This window comes from Diadema antillarum, unplaced genomic scaffold, assembly GCF_040938485.1.
Source record: "Diadema antillarum isolate AM-2024a unplaced genomic scaffold, OU_Dant_1.0 seq00000658_RagTag, whole genome shotgun sequence".
In the NCBI taxonomy this organism is placed as follows: Eukaryota; Metazoa; Echinodermata; class Echinoidea; order Diadematoida; family Diadematidae; genus Diadema; species Diadema antillarum.
Window position 1 is genome coordinate 345,161 of NW_027271570.1, and position 20,533 is coordinate 365,693.

Consider the following 20,533-nt stretch of genomic DNA (forward strand, 5'->3'; position numbering starts at 1 on the left):
CGGAAGAGATTTCATGTCTCTGCTGCATGTGTTACATATTCCTGCACTCATCAGGCGTACAGTCCTCCGGTATGAGAGATTATCCCTCCTCGTGAGCGAGGCACGACTCCAGCCCTCCTCCGTGGACTCGCGCAAGTACGATGTACAATTTGGCTCAATATTTTCCAGCTCACACTCACTGGCACAGTTGAGCAATCCTATGCAAGGCGCCAAGTGTGGTAAAGCACGCTGGGGCCAAGGTGACTCTCCACATGATCCTTCAGACCAACCAAACTGGCGGGAGCAACAGATATCTTGCCTGGAATGCCATCCTTGCCTCTTGCAGAAACTCCTTCAAGCCAATTCTTTTCTTTTTCAGTGATAAATGTTCTCTCAACATCTCTGTCTCGACTCGTTTTGCCTTCCATAATCTCCACCGGCTTTTTATCTTTCTGTTTTTTTCTCCCTGCTCTCCTGGGGTGGGAGGTCAGAGGAGCTGGTCATATGAGTAAAGATGCTTCATGCGCTTGCTTCCACTTTGTGCACCTAGCACTAAAACGTCTTTCTTTCTTTTTTTCTCAGTAGCTCTGGCTACCTGCAGGGAATCTCATCTCATGACTACCATACCCCAACTAATGAGTCTCACCATCTTTCCTCATCTTTTGACGAATAAAGCACTGGAGATCTTGAATCAATGTCAAAGATACAAGCCCCTCCACAGCAGACATTGTGTCCAAAGTGACTATAAGAGAATTGATGAATAAATAATGTGAAGGAAAAATAGAAGTGATGTCGCAAGGAAAGTCCTGGTAGGGTAGGGCGTAATTTCGGGTGGTGCAGCCCTGCACCGACAGCCTTCGCTATAACGTCTTGAGGTAACCCGGCTGCGATGGCCCGTACTGACCGCCCCCGATGGTCCCTTCCAGCTGGGACAGACCCCCAGGGTTAATGCCACGCCCTGTGATGATTCCCAGGTCGTTCAGGTGACCAGGAACTGCAAAAAATGATGAATACAGACATTCAAAGTAAGCATTTCAGTCAAATTTAACGTAACCTGACAAATGGCAAGAGAAAACAAAAATGAATGTGGTGAAAATCATATGAAAAAAAACCTCTAGCTTCATTCTATGGGAGCAATCACAATTTTTTTGAAAAGTACTGACAATAACTTTCCCCTGCTATGCAGCGAAACATCTACGAATTCTAAATCATATATAGTCACAGATTGCACATCTGTGATACTACACAAAATCCAAGTCTTTGAAGCATTCACCATATGAGCTATCATTAAGCCACAACTACAGTTGTACTCTTTCTGTCATCATCACGAGCCTTTGGTCCCCCCCCCAAAAAAAAAGAAAAAAAGAAGAAGAAATACACACAGAAAAACAAATTATAAATTAAGGTTCCAAAGAAAGAAGAATAAACTCTTGATATTAGTCTAAGCAGTATCTCTCTAATGAAAAAAAAAAAATTGAGGTCATATACTTTGGCACTAGGTGGGAGATTCAATATACTGCACTGTGCTGCATGTGATACTGAGGAGACAAGACAACTGAAAACTGGCACTGAGAGCTAAAACACATGTACACAAGCATGCTGTATACTCTGGTACTCAATATGCAACAACTGATGCACAAGTTATCAATCAAGTCACATGTGAGGTTTGCTGTAAAGCGAGCCACTTCTGCAAATGCCCATTAAATAATTGATTTGGGCCACTAAGCGAGGGCATATACATCTCCCTCAATAGAGTGGACACGGCCCCCGCCAACCATGCAGGGCTGTACGCTCACCTGGTGTGGGGCCAAGGTTGGCTTTTAGTAGGCTGGCCATTCCCTGCGGCGTGGAGGAACGTCTAGCGAGCATCATGTCAGACTGGATTTAGAGATAGCAACAACAAGGACATTACAAGATAAATGCAGCACTCACAGATCTGTTAATTTTACAGTTTTAGGAAAGTAGTACAGACTGGCACAGTATCTCTTTATAGTCCTTGACGATTTCGTTTCATCCTATATCAAAGTCTTTGAAGAAAGACAGAGAGAGCACACATGGAAACAGTTGAACAAATAGTTCAGCTCGAGTCTGGTAAAAAAAAAAAAAATCTAGGTAAGCACAATGCTGGACTGCACAAGCTGAAAAATATATGATCATAGTTACAGATGAACCTACACCAGAGAGTCAGTAAGGAGCTTTAGATTTTAGACGCGCGGACGTTCAAAGGGGAAAAAAACATGGTCTGAGCGTGTGCAGTAGCTTGACGTGCGCTGCTGCGCACGCTCAGACCATGTTTTTTTCCCCTTGAACGTCCGCGCGTCTAAAATCTAAAGCTCCATATTATCATAAAATGCATATAACTGTAGGTAGTGTGTCATTTTGTTATTCTTTGAGCACTGGCTGGTAATTCGTGTGCTTATTGGCGATGCAATTATGAAGCTGATGGGCCTGATGAAAAAAGCTTGAGGCTAACCTTGATCTACATCTAGACGCCATAACCTAATAGGAGCAAGTCTTTGCAGCCATGGCACAGGTGTTCGAAGTCAACTTGTGTTTGAATTTGCATTTCACAGTGCCTCTTAAAGTGGTATTGGCGTGTGTGTGCCTGATGATCAGCGAAGTTAAAGATATGGAAGGCGTGAGGCTGGTGAGGCTATTTGCCAAACACAGACAATCTTGTTCCTGGCGTGCATATAAAATCCACCAGTTTATTTAGTCCTCTCTCCACAAAATCTACAACATCTCTATCTTTCAGGCCACAGGTGTGGGCTGCTGATAATCATTATGTTCATTGCTTAAATTGCCTAAAGGGAATCAAACAAAATGGTGCTTGGTGGCGGCATCTTTTTCTGTGTGTGCCCGCCTTCCATATGTTTGACTTTGGTGGTACTCTGCTCATTAAATACTCAGGAACTGCTTTAGCTGAAATCCCGCTTTGGTGCAACAAATTTCAATGTAACAAACTTTCTCTGCTTATTTTCACCGCTTAATCAGAACCATAAACCACTTAGTCAAGACACATTCTGATGGAAAAACTTTCATTGTCCATCATTAATGTCTAACATGGTAAGTACAGGTAAATTCTTAGAACTGATCACAGTGACTGTATTTCCCCAACAGAAGGGTTAGTTTCTGACCAATCCCGGATAGATTCTGCTGATTGCACAGTCTGAACATTTACTGTTGGGCAGCGGGATATGTCCCGTGTCCTTCTTTATTGCCGTTTTTTTATTTCTGCTTGTCATAGTGCACAGATATCACTGGGACTAAAAACTGTGCACGGACTAGTGTAATGCCCACACACACAGTTTCATGTTGGGTGATGCGCAAAGGCCAATACCAGTCACTGTTTAAGCGTGAGCCCCTCTTCAATGGGAGAAAAACTTGTCTCCCAACCCCTCCTGATAAAGCAGGGACCACCGTACTGATATCTCTCACGAATGTGAATGTTGGTGGAACTTTTATCTGGCCACTCACCCTGAATGAGTGTGTAGTGTTTGGCCTAGAGTCGTTGTAGGGGAACGGCAGAAGTTGTCTGCTGGGTTTTTGGCTCCTGTTGTCGATGACAGCACTCGATATCCTCTGCCTGGAGGACTCGCGGTTTCCCGACGAAGTCTGAAAAACCAAACAAACATTGGATGTGTCACTACAATCCTTTTCAAAGATAAAATTTGAAAAGTTTTCAAAGAGCCAAATCGGTTGTATGCAGACTATTAGCTTGTGGGTCTGGGTACACTGCTACTTCAAAACTCATGAGCATATCACACGACGTGAAAAGGACTGTGAAATTGCATCATTCAAAAGAGGCAAATGTTGACAGACAAATCTAGATATATGTAAATGAGAGTGATTGACAGCATGCACATGCTAATGGTTTGATACTTGATTGGTTGGTATTTCTGAGTAAACCGCAACTACACAACCCACAAATATACAGCATACAGTACAGAGTGTGAAACTGCACTACGAGGCAGTGGTAACGGTAGAGTTGATTGACACCAGTTGCCATGCATAGACTAAGCTAATGCACATTTCATATATTAAGTGTGAAGCGAACATATAAATTTATCTTAGTACACTTAAAGCCAAAAACAAAGTTCTGGAAAGGGCTCATAATTTCACCATTTGAAAATTCCTTTCAATAATTTATATCAAAAGGGTCTACCAAGAAACTTGCCTGGCTGGCACAATTTGCCAGGATAATGAGTTGTTTGGGGGCATTCTGAGATCAAAAGTGTATCATGATAAAAAGGTGGTGTACTCCACTTTTATTCCTGAAGAGCCCTAATGAAAATTACTGAGAAGAAAACAAAACTTACTGGTGGCCTGTTGTTGTCCCTCAGGATGCCAACATTGTCAGGCACGGCTTCGATAGGGGGCAGCATTGTGTTCCTACTCCAGTGGTGAGGGGGCGATGCAGCTGTTGGGTGGGGTGGGGAGTTCAGCCTATCATTGGCAGTCATCCTGGATGGACAAACGAAAGAGGAAGAGAACAGAAAAAAAAAAGATTTATTACAAACACACAAATAAGCGAGTAGTCCACTATGGTAAAAAACACTCCTTTTTTTCTTTTCTTTTTTTACCACAGTGAAAGAAAAGAATGATTCTTCTTCAATTTCATTCAAAACATGCAGATAGTGCTGGACTCTCATCACCACATTAAAGTTATGTTAATTTTGTATCAGAATGAAAACTAGAGTATTTTGTTTCCCCTCTAATTAATGTCACCCAATTGAGCAAATCAAGAATAAAATCACCAGTTTATTTGGGGAAGGAGTTGTACGTCAAGTTCCTTCCTGGCATAACTAGAAAGATTATCAAACGGCCCTCATGATATCCTGGTTTTTTTTTTCTTTAAACTCTATGCATATTCCTTGCTAATTCTTTTTACTGTGCAACCACATGCTCATAGAACTGGGGCCCAAAATGTGTATATATGCTTATCTAGGAGGGTTTACTTCCTGAAAGGTATGTGCTAAAATTACATCCCCCCGTCAGTGAAGTGCACTGGCTATACTGAAGCAGAGCGTGATTTTGATGAATGGCCTCTCTTGATGTGCGACCATAGGTTGCCTTTGCAAACATCAAGATATCAGTGTGCAGTTTAAACCAAGATATTCTTGTATAGATGTGGAGATTAGGTTATAGTTATTGCAATGTTTTTGTGAGGGTGGGGCAGTTGGATGTGGCATACTTAATGCTCTTATCACTTGGATGGCATCATTTAGGGCGTGGCTAATGTGGATCCTTACATTCTCTTTCCCATGACGATACCCTCCATGGTGGGCACACTTGGCGTCTTGGTCCTCTCAAGCGGTCGCAGCCTGCTCTTCCCGCCCCTCGCCGACGACATGCGGTGGCCGTGGACATCCGACAGTCGTGTGCTGGTCGGCCGGTTTCCAAGGGGCTTGATGGCCAGGCTGCTGCTGTTGGGTCTCGTTAGATTGGCTGGCAGTGCCGGGGCCTCCTCACTAGGGTGACAGAAGAATACTCGGTGACATTTTGCAACTAAACTGGCATTACAAACACAGGTAACTCTCACTGAAAACCCTGATCATTTGAATGTCGTTACACCTCCTACTATCCTCTCATCAGAACTGACAAAAAGATAAAACAACACAAAACAAAATCCAAAACATGTATGAATGATAACTCAGTCTTTGGGCTGTTATGCTTCCCTGAAAACTGAAGATTTAAATACAAAAAGAAGCATTTCCTAGTAAGGCTTTTAGACAAGAAATCTCACACAGCTTCTCAAATATCTCAGCAGTCAATAGCATAGAAAAAGAAGAATATGGGAAAAAGACTTGGTTGTGCAGTATTGAAAGAGAGTTGACCTTTGACACCGTGTATGGTCAAACAGACTCACATCAAGGAAGATGGAACCCGGTCCTTCTCGCCCTGTCTGTTGTGGAGCGCCTTGGAGGAGATGGTCATTACACCGGTCAACATGTTGGGCTTGCGGGTCTGCCAGTTGAATGGTGCCGAAGGACCGGCACGGAACTGGAGCAATAAAAGAAAGAATGATGATATGCATTTGTCGTCTTTCTGTAGTAAAGCCTGTCCACAAAGACTATACCAGGGCGAGATATTCAATGTAGCCTTCTCAGACAGCATATTGACATGGAAATGAGTCTGATAGGAATTATAAAGTAGAGAGGTCTTTACATACAGTTACTCTTTATTCACAGGTGTTCAGTACACTACTATGGACTGTATTTTGTGTTCTGTCTTCCTTGCGATCAAAGAAAATCAAGCTTTTGACATCATATAAAATTGCAATACTGTATAAGAATGGTGCAATTACAATGTAATGTTCATGGTGGACCACTTTTGAGAAATGATACTCCTCAAACTAAAATGTCTGATTTGCATAAAGACCAACATGAATTCTTGCACTGACATCAAAATGTGGTAATGTATATTAAAAAGATGAGTACAGGACAGAAAGAGCAATATTTTGACATCTCAGTAACATTTCACACACATGTAAAATCTATTGACAAGATGGGATGGAAAGGAATGCAGGTTCTTACCGATCCCATGGGGGCCAGCTTGCCTGGAGGTTCCATGAGCCTCCCTGTAGTCACCCCAAGAGGACTGGGGCTGAGTGGGATGGCAAAGGTAGGGGCTAGGATGGGGGTCATATGGCTGTCCTGGTGGTCCGATTCCACAGCCTGGTGGAGCCCTTTGTCTTTGTCTACATACGTTTGACAAAATAATGAGATTTTTAGGAACTTTTGCTAATGCTACTTCTTCGTCTATCCTCATTTGTACTGCACTGATTTTTTTTTTTTTTTACACATGTCATATATTAGAATAAAATAATATACTTGTCAATCATTTAGGAAATATTTCTTTTAAGGTAAAGAAGATATCCAATCGGGAAATATGTGCTAACATTTTTACAGACCTCTCATTTGCACACTCCCTTAATCAACTTCAAAGAATTTTTTGTTATGTCACAAAGCTCGCCACACAACATAGATCAAAACACCAACACAAAGACAAACACAACAACAAAAACAAAACAGCAGAATAACCCAAAAATATATAAAATCTCAGCTCAGAGCAGAAACATACTGCTCAGGGGAAACCAAGACAAGAATTCATATTATTGAGGTAAAGCACATAAGTACTGTATTCAATCAGAAATTCACTTGCTGAAAGTTTTTAACAGACTTAATATTGATTACAAGATAAAGAGGTTCAGCTTCTAGATGCGGAAGGAAAAGGCACAATATTTATTTATTTTTTTAACTTTTTTTATTTCTTTATATTTTCTTTATTTATTAATTTTCTTTTCTTTTTTTCTTTCTTTTTTTTTTTTTTTGGGGGGGGGAGGTTTTTTTTTAGGTCCACTTACCTTCCTGATGCCTTCTGACAAGCATCCTCATCCAGCCCACGATTTCAGCCCAGAGAACGTCAAAGACCTGACTCATCACTGTGTTCTGGACACAGGCATTGGGGGTAAGCGGGGGGAAGCCCTCTCGCCTCCGCGCCGTGTGGTACCGTTTCCTCTCATGGTTTTCATCATCTCTGTGGAGGGGGGTAGGGGTGGGAGAGAGAGGACAGGGAAAATTAATCAAAATCACTTCTAAAACACTATAATGCACTTTATGAGACTTTATAGCTAATATCTCAACAGACTTGAGTGAAATCATTTTTTCTATCTACAATGATATACTGTAAAAAGCAAGATATTTTCAAGGTAGCAAATTTTCATGAGCTGCCACTGGCATCCAATGCATGTAGTGTAGACAAGAACTTTTGTATGCATTACGATTTTGCAAATCTTGGCTCTCGCAAAATTTGCGAAATTAGAAATTCGCACAAACATTTCTGGTTTTACAGTAACTTAGTATGTCTCAGTTCTATCATAAAAGGAACATCAATCAGAAGTGGAAGTCAGCAATACAAGAAGTAAATACATGCTGCAGTCTTTTCACTCAACCTCTTTTGATTTTGTTATATATATTAACATCAAATGGTTTAGTGGCTGATTCAAAAAGTTTCATTTAACTGCAAAGCTTCAGTGGTTATTGGTGCTTGCGGGTTGTTTCATTTTTATTCTTATTAGTTATATCTTTATCATTAGCATCATTATTTTCATAAAAGTTCTATTACAGTACCATTATCACCATTATTGCTACTAGGAATATCAAAATTCATAATAATAAGTCTAACCTCAATATGACACGTAAGAAGCAACTAGAGAAATTGTACAATTCACATAATTCATGCACAATTTGCAGTTGATTGTGGCCTAAAAGAGTGTTCAATCGCTTACCCTAGTTTTCCCTGGTCGTAGGCAAAGAACTCCTCCACAATTCCATCCACCTCAAAGATTTCCTCATCGAGGCCATTGAAGTGATCCATTGGCGAGATTTCAGCTGAGAAGGAGGTGTCCAGACTGGCAATAGGGTGGATGTGGTGACCAGATAGCGTCAGGCTGCATGAAGGAGACCAAATTCAACAATGTTCAGTGGCATATATTTGAAGAGACAGAAAAGGAAATTCTAAACCTTGGAGAAATGTATTTTCAGGGAAATCTAGTGAGTCAAAAAGAAAATATGAATTTGAGCAAAATGAATATATGGTTATAAAGAAAGTACACACCAGATAAGTCTTCAAAAATAGCATGTCATCACTAAAAAAGAAAAAAAAGTATCATATTCACCATATTGATATCATTGTCACACAATAAAGCCAGTAAGATCACTGACAGGTGTGTCAGATGCCTAACAGATTGTCACAACTCATGATTTCTGAAATACTTGTAAAAACTAGCTGATATGGTGCTTTAAATTTTTGTAACATTCAGCATAACATTTAATAGGAGTGGAGTATCTTAATGAGGTCATACACTGTGTACATACATGTAATCCTTTGGTATCACAACTGAAGAGGTGTACGATTTATTCACTCATATCTTCAGCATTTTTAAGCAAGGTAAATTTTCTTCTAGTGTTAGTCAGACTTTGATAATCACACAAATTCATCTGTAATCTTGTGGACATCCTTCACATGTGCAAATCAATTTTCATGACATTGGGTTGCCATGGAGATTATTCATATCTTGCATCTGGTGCCACAATTTGCAGCATCGCTCGCAAGACGACGCAGCTCTGAGCCTACGCGGAGCGACACTTGTCTTACAGGGATCTACATTCACGGGATGAACCATTTATCATCACCCCCGCGTATTGTCCTCCTTCCAATGGCCGACGCTGCGGACAGGTGGAACGTCTAAGTGGGTTTCACCAGCAATCTCTATTCACACGCTCATCAACAAAACCGCCGCGATCGATGAAGTTCAAGGGAACTCCCCGTGTACACAGGAACATACAAGAAAGGCAGAAAGTCCTCTTTTTTTTTCTCAGATGCCCTCACACGTCACCAGTCTCCATGGTAACCAGACATGGCCACTGTGTAGTGCATGCATCAAGGCTACCGCTCGCCCATGCCAAATTTTCTTAAATGTCTTAGCATTTCCGTTCACTTAGATAAATCCAATTAAAGCTAATTTGCTCTTCGTGCTGTGGACACAGGCAAGCAGGCTATGAAGCCAACATCCCTCCCTGGATCCCTTGGGCACAATTTGTTTGAGATTCAATGTTTGAATGCCAGAAATTGCTTAAACCTTGGTGCTTGATTTGTGATTTCTACAGTATGAATTCTGTCATTGCTCAAATTTGGCATGCCATGGTGAGCATGACTACATACTCACTCCACAGGCAGCATACTGAAATAGATGTCACATGGAACATCAATACAAAAGATGTATTGCCGCAATCAAGTGTGTTAATCAAGTTATCGCAAAGTATTGCTCGATTCTCCTCCAGACGATGGACAAATAGAGTTGAGAAATTCTAAACACAACATCACTGCACTCTTAACACTCATATCTTATTTCACATTAATGAGACTGATGAGTACATTATTCATTTTGACAAGTGTAACACCAGATTTTCTTGAAACAACCAGCCTGGCATTTTTAGTGTGTCCCAAAGAAGCTTCAGCTATGCACTTTAATCTGACTTCTATAAAGTACTGCACTATTGCTGTGTGTAGTAAAAACCCATTTAAGTACCTAGGTACTACCGGTACATTAAAGTATAGATCAGATCGTCTCACTCACATTCAAGTTTCATTACTTAGTGGTAAGTTATTCAGTTGGCCTTGCACAAGAGTTACAAAACACGGTTGCACATGACAGTGACTGTTTCTGGAACGAGTAGTTTATGTCAAAATCTGGCCACTCACCCATTTCTATCCTGAGTTGATCTACCAGGAACTTCGTGATCGGCGATGTCAAGTAGGACACCGGTGGTCGCCGATGAGGGGTCACCCTGGGGAAAGAGTTGGAACCCGTCATCCCTGGGGGCTAGGAGTTGACTACCAAGGATTCTGGAAGGAAAAGAGAAAAAAAAATAAATATCCATACATCAAAGTCACAGGTTACTAGTAGAAGCATTTTTTTAATAGGATTTAGAAAATCATACTACCCATCCTTCAAGCAATTGTGATTGATTTCTAGTGACATATGATTTGGCACATCACAGATTTTTTTTAGTTTCTCACACATCTTTGTATTTCACAAGCTTTGCGTTGGATTCATACATGATGTATTACCAATCTTGTATCCCCTTCCAATACTTACCCAGGTAAGTTTGCTTAATAGTACTCTATGCTCATCCATGATGGATTTGAGGAATAAAATGAAAGTATTTTTAAAACAGAATATTTGAGGTTGATGATCACTCGCTTCAGTGGGAGAAATAAATTGCAACAAAAAAAAAAAATCCACATTTGCACATCAAACAAGTACATGAAGCACTCATGCATCTAATTCAATAATCAATTTTCTGTAAAGACCATGCAAAAGATAAAATAAGTAAATGATTACATAAATCAAGGTAAATATATCACATGCAATGTTCAGTTACACTACTAGATATTTAAATCTTTACCGTTTCACATTCACAGTACCATTTTTGTATGTTTCTGTGTGGCAACACGATTGGGTCGTCATGACCATGAATCGTGATATCTTCCTGCACAGCCACATTCAGTGCTAGTTGCACTGTGCACCACAATGAATCAATCCATGGCCCATTGTAATTTGAGTGGTAGTCGGCAGAGAAATGTCACAATACCCCCCTCCCCCCTCCCCCCCCCCCCACATACTACCACAGAACATGAATTGTGCATGTTATTACTGCAAAGGCAAAAGATTGCTCACTGTGAGTGAAATTACCTTTTGACTTTTTCTACAGTAGCACCTCATATACACATACAAGTCTATATAGAATGTCATAAAACTGCCATTATCCTTGGAAGATATAGAGGCATGCAAGCAGTTAGTCTTGTATGTAATGCTTTCATGAGCTTTAATGTCCATACCTGTCCAGCATTTAAACATCTTTCAAATCACAAATTCACAAGATGAGATACATCACTGCAGTGAAATGGTCTGGACATTCAGTGGTATCTGACAATCTATGCCATTTAGCTCTGTGGCTTTTTGAGACAGTAACACTGTTGACATTGCCCCCTTTTTGTCCAAGACTTGGGCATATTCATCGGCAAAAATAATCTGTTATAAACATTTTTATGACAGTCTAAATCTTTCATTGATACTTATTGTTTTCTGTAAGGACCATGATCATCACATTACATTGTGCATATCTGGTATCATTATGATAGGGATGCATTAGGCCTTTATGTCTGCCATTTTGAAAACAGATGCAATATACAGACTACAGTGCATGTCTGTTCTCATTATGAATGAGAAGCATTACATCTGATACCATTATCAATATGTAGATACCACACATGGTAGTTCTGTGACATTACAATGTTTCATTAATAACTAAATCAAAACTGAATGACAGCCATGTGACTATTATCATTGTATGGGAGGCTCGAGGTATATGGCCACGAAAAGTCCGAAAATGTAACCAAAACACAACAATTGCTATTTGGAGTATACACCTATCTCATGAACTACAAACAAACAGTGAACTGACAAGAGGAAAGACAATACACAAGGTGCAAGGTCTTTAACGGTATCAACATCCTTCCAATCCTCATCCAGCGACTGCATGTGTTGTGTACATTGCTCTTGTTTCACATTCCAAAGGGACGCATGAGCGATGACATCACTTGACCGTAACAAGCCCCTGACTGCCTCACACTCCAGGAGAGAAAATTATTGATTGGAGTTGGTAGAAACACACGCACATTCCTTGCCGGATGTGGCTCCATCAGGGGTCACTGCACTTCATGTATTACAGACACAACATGAGCACATCCTTTCATCTTTCTCATCAATATATTTTTTTTCTTCCTCTCAACACCCCCCCCCCCCCCCCACCATCCTTTCAATGAATTACACCAGTCCGCTTCAAAGAAGAACTCAGTCTAGGAATTATCACGTTATGGACCGTGGTAGTTTGCAGAACCATGAAGTTGTATTTCATAGATTGTATAGGGCTACTATTGATTCTGAAGCAGTACTAGTACTATTCATTCATTCATTCATTTACTAGTATTTGGCAAAATATAAAACAATATACTACAACAAGTATTAACAAAAACATTGATCAACAAAATTGGGAAAAGATGCATTTTGTTCCTCACAACATTTCTGCATGTACAATTTGTACATATCCCAAGAGTTTAGTGCTCTATGGCATTTTAAAGCACAATTAATTACTACATGCAATACACATTACAATATCACACTCTCACAGAAAAGGATTTTTTTTTTCTTGCCTTGAGGTTTCTGATAAAAAAATGCCTAAGCTCTACACCTATAATGTTCTAAAAACTGGTACTTTTCATAACAGAAAGACTGAAATAGAGACTGCTAGAAACTTGTATTTAGAGTTATCCACATATTTTTCAAGCAAATACCAATTTTACATGATGGAGAATTCAAATGTTCTTCAACCTTTCATATAACTCTTTATTGATGCTGAGTCACTATGCACTTGAATGTGTTGTAAAAAGAAAAATGGATGTATAATGATGCACTGCATGTCACTTACAGCAGACTTCTCTGAATAAGAAAATCACATTGAAGATCTTTTTTGTTCTGTTTTTCAAACAAAAATATTCACAAAAGCTAAGCTTCTTTCGCAATTCAGTACCAGTGGTAAATAACATGCCCCATAGCGAGGATTCATGATTCATATGCTCAAACATCTCAAACATGTATGAATGTGGCACTACTCTCAATCACAACCATGTCACATGCTTTGCCATAAAAGTCACTCATTCAAAGCCAGTAGGCCTTTACCAGACACATCATACATAAAATTTGATATAAACAAATTGATCATACAAAAAAGGCCCAAGTACTGTCGGCAACAAAAAAATGAAAAATAAAAAACGAAAAACAACGAAAAACTACGAAAATATCTCAAACAAACACAATTACAGCTATCCACTCTCAACAAATATCCATTTATGACAATAACAACAGAATGCATAGGGAACATGCACTGACAATTTTGAACATGGGCACTGTCAATGTTTTACAGTCACTCAGGTTACCACGTTTATCAATTGCATGGGTCGGAATTCACCAAGGTAATAATTTACATCTAGGCTATGTATTATGCAAATTTTGATTGCATAAATGCGTGTGACCGATCATGCACGGCAAAAAAAAAAGACATACAATATTGAATGCATGCTGACATGTGTATGTGCAAGATATTCCTACGTTACCCCGTTTGTGTCTGCGAACAGACTCAACAACATGGATATGATTGAAACTACTCGGTGCATTCGAACCATTTGTTTTTTCTCTATCATACACTTGATTCAGAACTTAAAGACACAAATACTTCTGTCTGCTATTGTATGATAATATGATGACACCAGGACAATACAGAAAGTAAAGAAAGTGACTGCTATCTCTTTCGCTACAAATTACTTTTTTTTTTCAAATTTCATGCACAAGACAGATCATGACAATGTGGGCCAGCAAATCCAGAACAACATTTTCTCTTTCTCATATTTCATCTCACCTCTGGGGGAAAAAAAGAAGGAAAAATTGAAGAATTTGTGAGACTCACCTGAGGTGAGGAAAGCGAGACTTCCACACTTTGCACTCGTTGTGTAGCTGTGAGCTGGATGATGAGCTCTTCTGTCCCTCGTACAGCATGCTGTCAATCTCCTCAAACATGCGCTGCACTCGCTTGGCCGACTGCTTGTCAAATTCCTGCACATTTTTTTTTTTCAATTTTCAGGACAAGAATGTGATAAAAATCCATGAGATCATGCCAAGTAGATATCCTATCATTTTCTTCTCTTGCTGTGATGTTTTGACTTTTTTTATGGGGGGAGGAGGGAGATGTCTCAGGTTGATATGTAGCAGATTCAGAATGGGATTACCCATTCTCCCTCACCCTACATCCCCTAGAAAACACTTCCAATAACTATTGTTATGTGTTGCTCATGACAGATGAATTTCAGGCAGGCTTATCTAGAAGGGAGCTACTACTGTCACATTCCTTCAGCAATCATGTGTCTATAGTGGTTCAAGGAGACTAAAATAATGTAGAGCAACAGACTATGTACCCACACTAACATTTTGTCTATCCTGAGCAATAGTCATCAGGTTACTTACTGTCTCCTCATAAGAGGTAGATTTTGTTACATCCAGTATAATGCATTTATTCTTTGTTTCTTTTCCTTACAGAAAAAAAAAATAAATACGGGATTACAAAATGTGTACAGCAAGGCTTTCAAAATGCTTATTAGCAATGATGGTGATAATAACATGGTATTCGCCAAGGGAGGACTCTTCAGGGTGAAGACTGTCCTTCCAAAGGGCCTAGACATTATCATCGACCCAGCATTAAAAGGGGTATCTCACTGAGCGGCGAGTGCTTGAAAGCATAGCAAATTTTACCAAATTTTAGGTGTCATCAGGGTTTATAAACCGTTGCAATCGTCTTGAACATGTTCAATATGTTTTTTTCAGCAATGAAAACTGTTCGCGTCTTTGATTGCAACTGTGTATGAACCTAACTGCAACTGTTTATGAACCCTAACGAAACCTACAACTCACTGCATTCGAAAACATTAGTCCCTCAGGGAGATACCCCATTTAGATGCTCATTTTCTTTTTTGGAATAACCAGGGTCAACAAAAATATGGTCAGCAATATACTGTATCTTTGTCAAAGGCTGTTTGTGATGGGCAGGATTCCAAACTCAGGATCTCTCTTTGTTTTTTAATGTACATACAAAGCCCCATCTTTGACCCCACTATGTTTAGATATATGTTGAAAGCTGCTTAAATAAATTACATGGGGAAAAGGTTTGGAAACAAAATGAAAAAAAACTAGGAAAGGGTCTCACATCATCTCCCCAGGAAAAGAGACTGCTCCGCTCCGTGGAGTTGCCTGTCGTCCAGCCATTGTTGGACGTGACCAGGATGTGCTGGGGGTCATCCTCCGTCAGCAGGGATTCGTCGCTGACCGAGGCGGTGAGGTAGGAGTCCAGCGCCTGGCTGACCGTGTGGATGAACGGGAAGGGGAGTGCCTCGTCCGGCCGCTCCGGGAGGGGCACTGCGTGGCTCTCATTCCGGGAAGATATGCCACGCCTGTGATGGATAGACAAGATGGAGGTAGAGAGATGTCAAACAGAGTGCCTAGCATTACACACCGGGATACTGTAATTTTAAAAAGAGGGATATCATTAAAGTGAGAAGATTGAATGATAAAGATGTTATGTCCACATTTGGTCAACACTTCATATACGTGTGTGACAGGATGTAAGGGGGAAATATCAACTGGTAGTTACCTACGCTTTATAGCTGAATTCATTTTTCTGCTCGTTCAAATAAGGATAAATTTCCGAAAAACATTAAAAAGGAAAATGAAGATAGACATTCCCATGTCTTTCAGATGCTCATTCATAAAGAGGTGTTTCCTTTGTCATATGTACATCATTATTGACAGTGCTAATTCAAGTATTTAAAAAAAAGCAAACAAAACCAGTATCCTTATACACACATCAGTAAGAACATACAACATATTTTCATCCCCCCCCCCCTCCCACACACACACAAACAAGCAAACAGCCATATACATGGACATCAAAATCACTCTATTCATATTTCTCTAAATCCCATATTCCTTCATGCCGGGAAAATGCCACGGCCTATAAAGTATACATTCGGGCAAAAGCATTTGTCCTTCCAGTGGCTTTCCCTTCTCCTTCTTCAATCAAACTTGAATTCTCATTCTTGATCAACAATCAGTTGCTGCTGAAGCAAAGCCGAGCCCCCACGGCTCGACAATGGATGCACGCTCCAGGCTCGCGTGCTGCTGCTGCACCCAGCCTCTCACAGTCATTACCATGGATACGACTAAACCACCAGGCACAGTAAATTGTGGGTTGAGTGATTGTTTTAGGGCCCTGTAAACGATGGTACGTGATGAGTGAATGGTGAAAGTAGACTGCGATACAAGAAAGGATGGGGGGGGGCAGGCTAGGTTAGCACGATGATAACTTGCTTTCTAGTCACGCATTATGCATGCCTTACACATATCATTAACTGGTATTTTTTTTGTTTGCCGCTTTCTTGATGTTTAATGGAAAGCATTTGGCAAATACCCGCTGTATGACGTGTTGAATGTCTTCACCCAGCATACAGTTGGTGAAAATTTGATAGGAAAACTTATGAATTATCATTGATTTCAATACAGCTGGCAAAAGGTATGAAAAAGAAAATATTGTGTTTACTACTCATGCCAATTTTGGTGTTCTCTCACATCACGTGTATGATAGGAGTACAGCAAAATCAACACAGCAGCAGTATCGTGGATTGTTTACTATAGATGCAAAATCAAACATAGTGTGGACACAGGGCACCAAAGAATAGTGAAACCATGAATGAAGGCTAGATTGATCTTTTAAAGATAAACTCACTTTGCTAATCTTATCATGTTTAGGTTTCTCATAAAAAGCAAACAATTTTCTTCTTTCATCAGTATAAATGTATGATATCAAGGAACATCAAGTTTTTTATTTACACTGTTTTCACTCCCCCTACCCCATCCATTTACTAAAAAAAAAACAAAAAAAAAAACAAACAAACGAGGATTTAGTGTGGTTGCACCAGCAGAGGCAAAATGGAGCAATCATATATCACAGCTCATAATATAATGCCTTACTGCAGGGCTGCACCTACCCTATCCATCATAACTGTGAACACATCATGCGTCAAGTGCTGCTAAAACAGTCTGGATGCAGAATGCACAAAAACAAACAGAGAGAGCAATAATGGGACAGAGAGACAGAGAGACTGACACACACACACACACACACACACACACACACACACACACACACACACACACACACACACACACACACAGGTTTTCACAAAGGAAGTAGAGAGACAGAGGGGTAGATGTTGCATTTTTAGCTGAGCCATAAGTAGCATGGAAATATATTCGTGAGCTAATGAAATCACCATGAAAGATGTCAATCTACACAGACATTAAAGGGACTGTACAGTACTGGTTGATGTAGGGATTCATGTTTTGAACATTCCTAAGTGAGATAATGAAAACCTCTTATGAAATATGAAAGAGCATGTAATTTTAAGAAGGACTCAATGTTTATTTGATGAAAATTGGTTTTCAAATGGCCGAGATATCCAAAAAAGTGCTAATAAGGCGACATGCCCCAACTTTATTAGTATCTCTTTGTTTCACTTTGTTTTTGGATATCTCAGCCATTTGAAAACCGATTTTCATCAAATAAACTTTTGATACCCCTTAGAACTGCATGCTCTTTGACATCTCACAGAGTGGTTTCTAAATATCTCACAAAACGTTAAGCTAAATCTTCACCTCGACCAGAACTGTACACACCCTTTAAGTTTACATTGAGGAATTATTCGTTTGATTATTTGGGAGATAGAAACATACATGAACACAAACAAGGAAGCAGATGAACAAAAGAAAGAGAGAAACTAGAGAGAGAGAAAAAAAATATTTTCTCTGCAGCTAAGCTGTGACAAGGAACATAGATGAGTTTATGTATCCTACATAAAAATGTTCATAGAGAGATGTTCATAGAGAGAAACAGGAAAAGTACTTTTTCTTTTTCCATTGAGAAATCACACATTTGATAATTTCATATTATTTGGTGAGCACTTCGTAGCTATAGTTTCATACTCTCATTTCTGTTGTTATTGACAGACAACACTTTTTCATTACAGAATCTCTTGACAATCAATAATGGGAAGTTAGCAAGGTATAGAGCCTCTCTTTACAGCAGTATAATGTTCACCAGTCTGCACTCTCTACACCTTCATGTGATTTTCATGTCCAATTCAAATTCTGCTGAAACATCCAAGCAAGAACTGTGGTTGTGCAGGGCTCACGAACCAACTAATGTAACTCATGGAATCACAAATAGACATTGTGTGCCCACACATTTACCCTCACTGTTCAGACATTGATGGCCCAAAATCAATGGCCAGATAATTTGTCAAGATTCATTTACATTTCACATCACCGACAGATGGTGACACTGTTGATTTTGCATGAAGGTGCAAGAATGGCCGTGGAACCTCATGATTATGCCGGCTACCTTGGTTAACTGGCATGGAGTATGATGCCTATACAACCTCAATTTCACTTTCACGTTGACAGTGTGTAAATTGCAAACAGGGATGTATCATACTACATCATAATAACATTAAATTGATATGAATTACTATTATGATAATAGTGACAGTAATAATATGAGCTTATGTAAAACTGATGATGATGATAATGATGATAATAATAATAATCATGATAATAATAACAACAACAATAATAATAATAACAATGATAATAATAACAATAATAATGATAATAACACATTTCTACATACTGCATTTATCAAAATAAAAGACTGCATATTGCAGGGGAGAAAATATAGAAATAAAGGAAAAAAGACATAGACAGAGAAGATGAGAAAAGGTGATATGAAAGGTAAGAAAACTTTGATAAATAGCACAAAGCCTAATCTATCAACAAATTAAAGAAATATATCTTCAAGATTGGTGGTATTTTTAATACAACATGAGCCTATTAGTCCTTGAGACTAAAAGCTTTGATGCAAATATGTATTCCATTCACATAAACTCTGGTCTAAAGTGTGGCTGATTTGAGAAAAAGTTTGGAAAAAGATTGCAGGATATCCACATATAAGCATTGCTAAAGAATATTGATGCCGACAATCGTTTTACCCACCCAATGATCATCAGGCTACAGGTGGCGCCTTTTTGTTTCGGGCCCGCTTTCTTCTTGTGTGGTGGGGGAAGGCTGAATCGCGCCTTGTCCCCAACGTACACATCCAGCCACAGCATGGTGGCCAGAGAGCGTTGCTGCGACGAAACGGACATGCTGAGGCGATTGCTGCGCTACGTATCCTGCGACTGCCTCCTACCATGATACTTGTGCAAAGCAACCAGTGTTCTCGTCAAGTCGCCGATGACCAGGCCACGCGGCTCCCCCAAAAGTCATCATTTTTCTTTTTGACGGAATGACATGGAGAACTGGGCAAGAATCGTATCAGCAGAAATCATCACAAACTGCGGTTCATCCCTCGACACCATTTATTTCATCCAGCAGCCACAGATGGAGCACAAAGTCTGCAGTAGCACAAAGTTCCTTCATAATGATGGAATATAGACTTGTAAGATCGCATTTCTGGCATCTGAATGGAAAACGGACTATCACTACAAGGCAAATGGACTACCACAAAATTGTTGTTGCTGTATACATATCAGGAGTGATAACTGTACGTCCAGTGCAAAAACAGATCAGAGACAGATCTTCTTTAAAAAAGAGAAGGAAAACCAATCAAACACTTTGCATCTGCTTGAGATGTTAAAACACAAGACAAGCATCAAGAGTCATCCACATGCTGCACATCAGAGTGAGAGAGAGCGAGGGGGAGGAGGTGATTTGAGGCGGATTTCAATCACATGTATCCTTGCGCAAACAAGACTTTCACTCCGCGATTACTCTCCCAATACGCATCCCGACACCCGTACATCACACAATTTTGTGTCTTCCACCCTGGTCACATGGACGGAAACGGGCAGATGACTGAGACGGAGTAAATCAAACGAGAGAGAGCACACATTGGGGGGGGGGGGGGAGGGGGAGGGGGAAAATTGACGGAGAGTAAGCTGGGAATGTAACATCTGCAAAAACACACGACTGGATGAAAAAGAGGGGGAAAAAAATTCACATATCAAACTGACGCGAGAGACACAAAAATAATTCATAATTTATTCCGTCTCTCCCTGACTCAGATCGATCTCCGTGTGGTTTTTTTTCTTTCCGCCTCTGTTTTCTATCCTTGAATGCTGCTGACTGAGGCATTTGTACGTGGAGCATGCCAATCAAGGGGTTAGATTGGTCCTATGCTAATGATTTTCCTCATTAATCAGAGGGGATATATCACACATACTCTGTATCCCAAGGGTCTGTGGTAGTGTTTGGAGGACGGGTTGATCA

The 20,533-nt window shown here is 40.0% G+C and overlaps 1 protein-coding gene across 1 annotated transcript; it reads right to left on the reverse strand.

The window, feature by feature from the left end:
* Window positions 1-839: 839 nt before the first annotated feature.
* Window positions 840-19,410, reverse strand: LOC139736617 (protein FAM149B1-like). Its single transcript, XM_071647364.1, has 13 exons — window positions 19,259-19,410; window positions 15,360-15,603; window positions 14,070-14,215; window positions 10,246-10,389; window positions 8,270-8,431; window positions 7,346-7,518; window positions 6,516-6,679; window positions 5,849-5,982; window positions 5,232-5,450; window positions 4,299-4,443; window positions 3,457-3,594; window positions 1,776-1,857; window positions 840-973 (listed from the first exon to the last, which is right to left on the reverse strand). Exons 1-13 carry the CDS (start codon window positions 19,408-19,410, stop codon window positions 840-842), a joined length of 2,037 nt encoding a protein of 678 aa, XP_071503465.1.
* Between the last annotated feature and the right edge of the window lie 1,123 nt (window positions 19,411-20,533).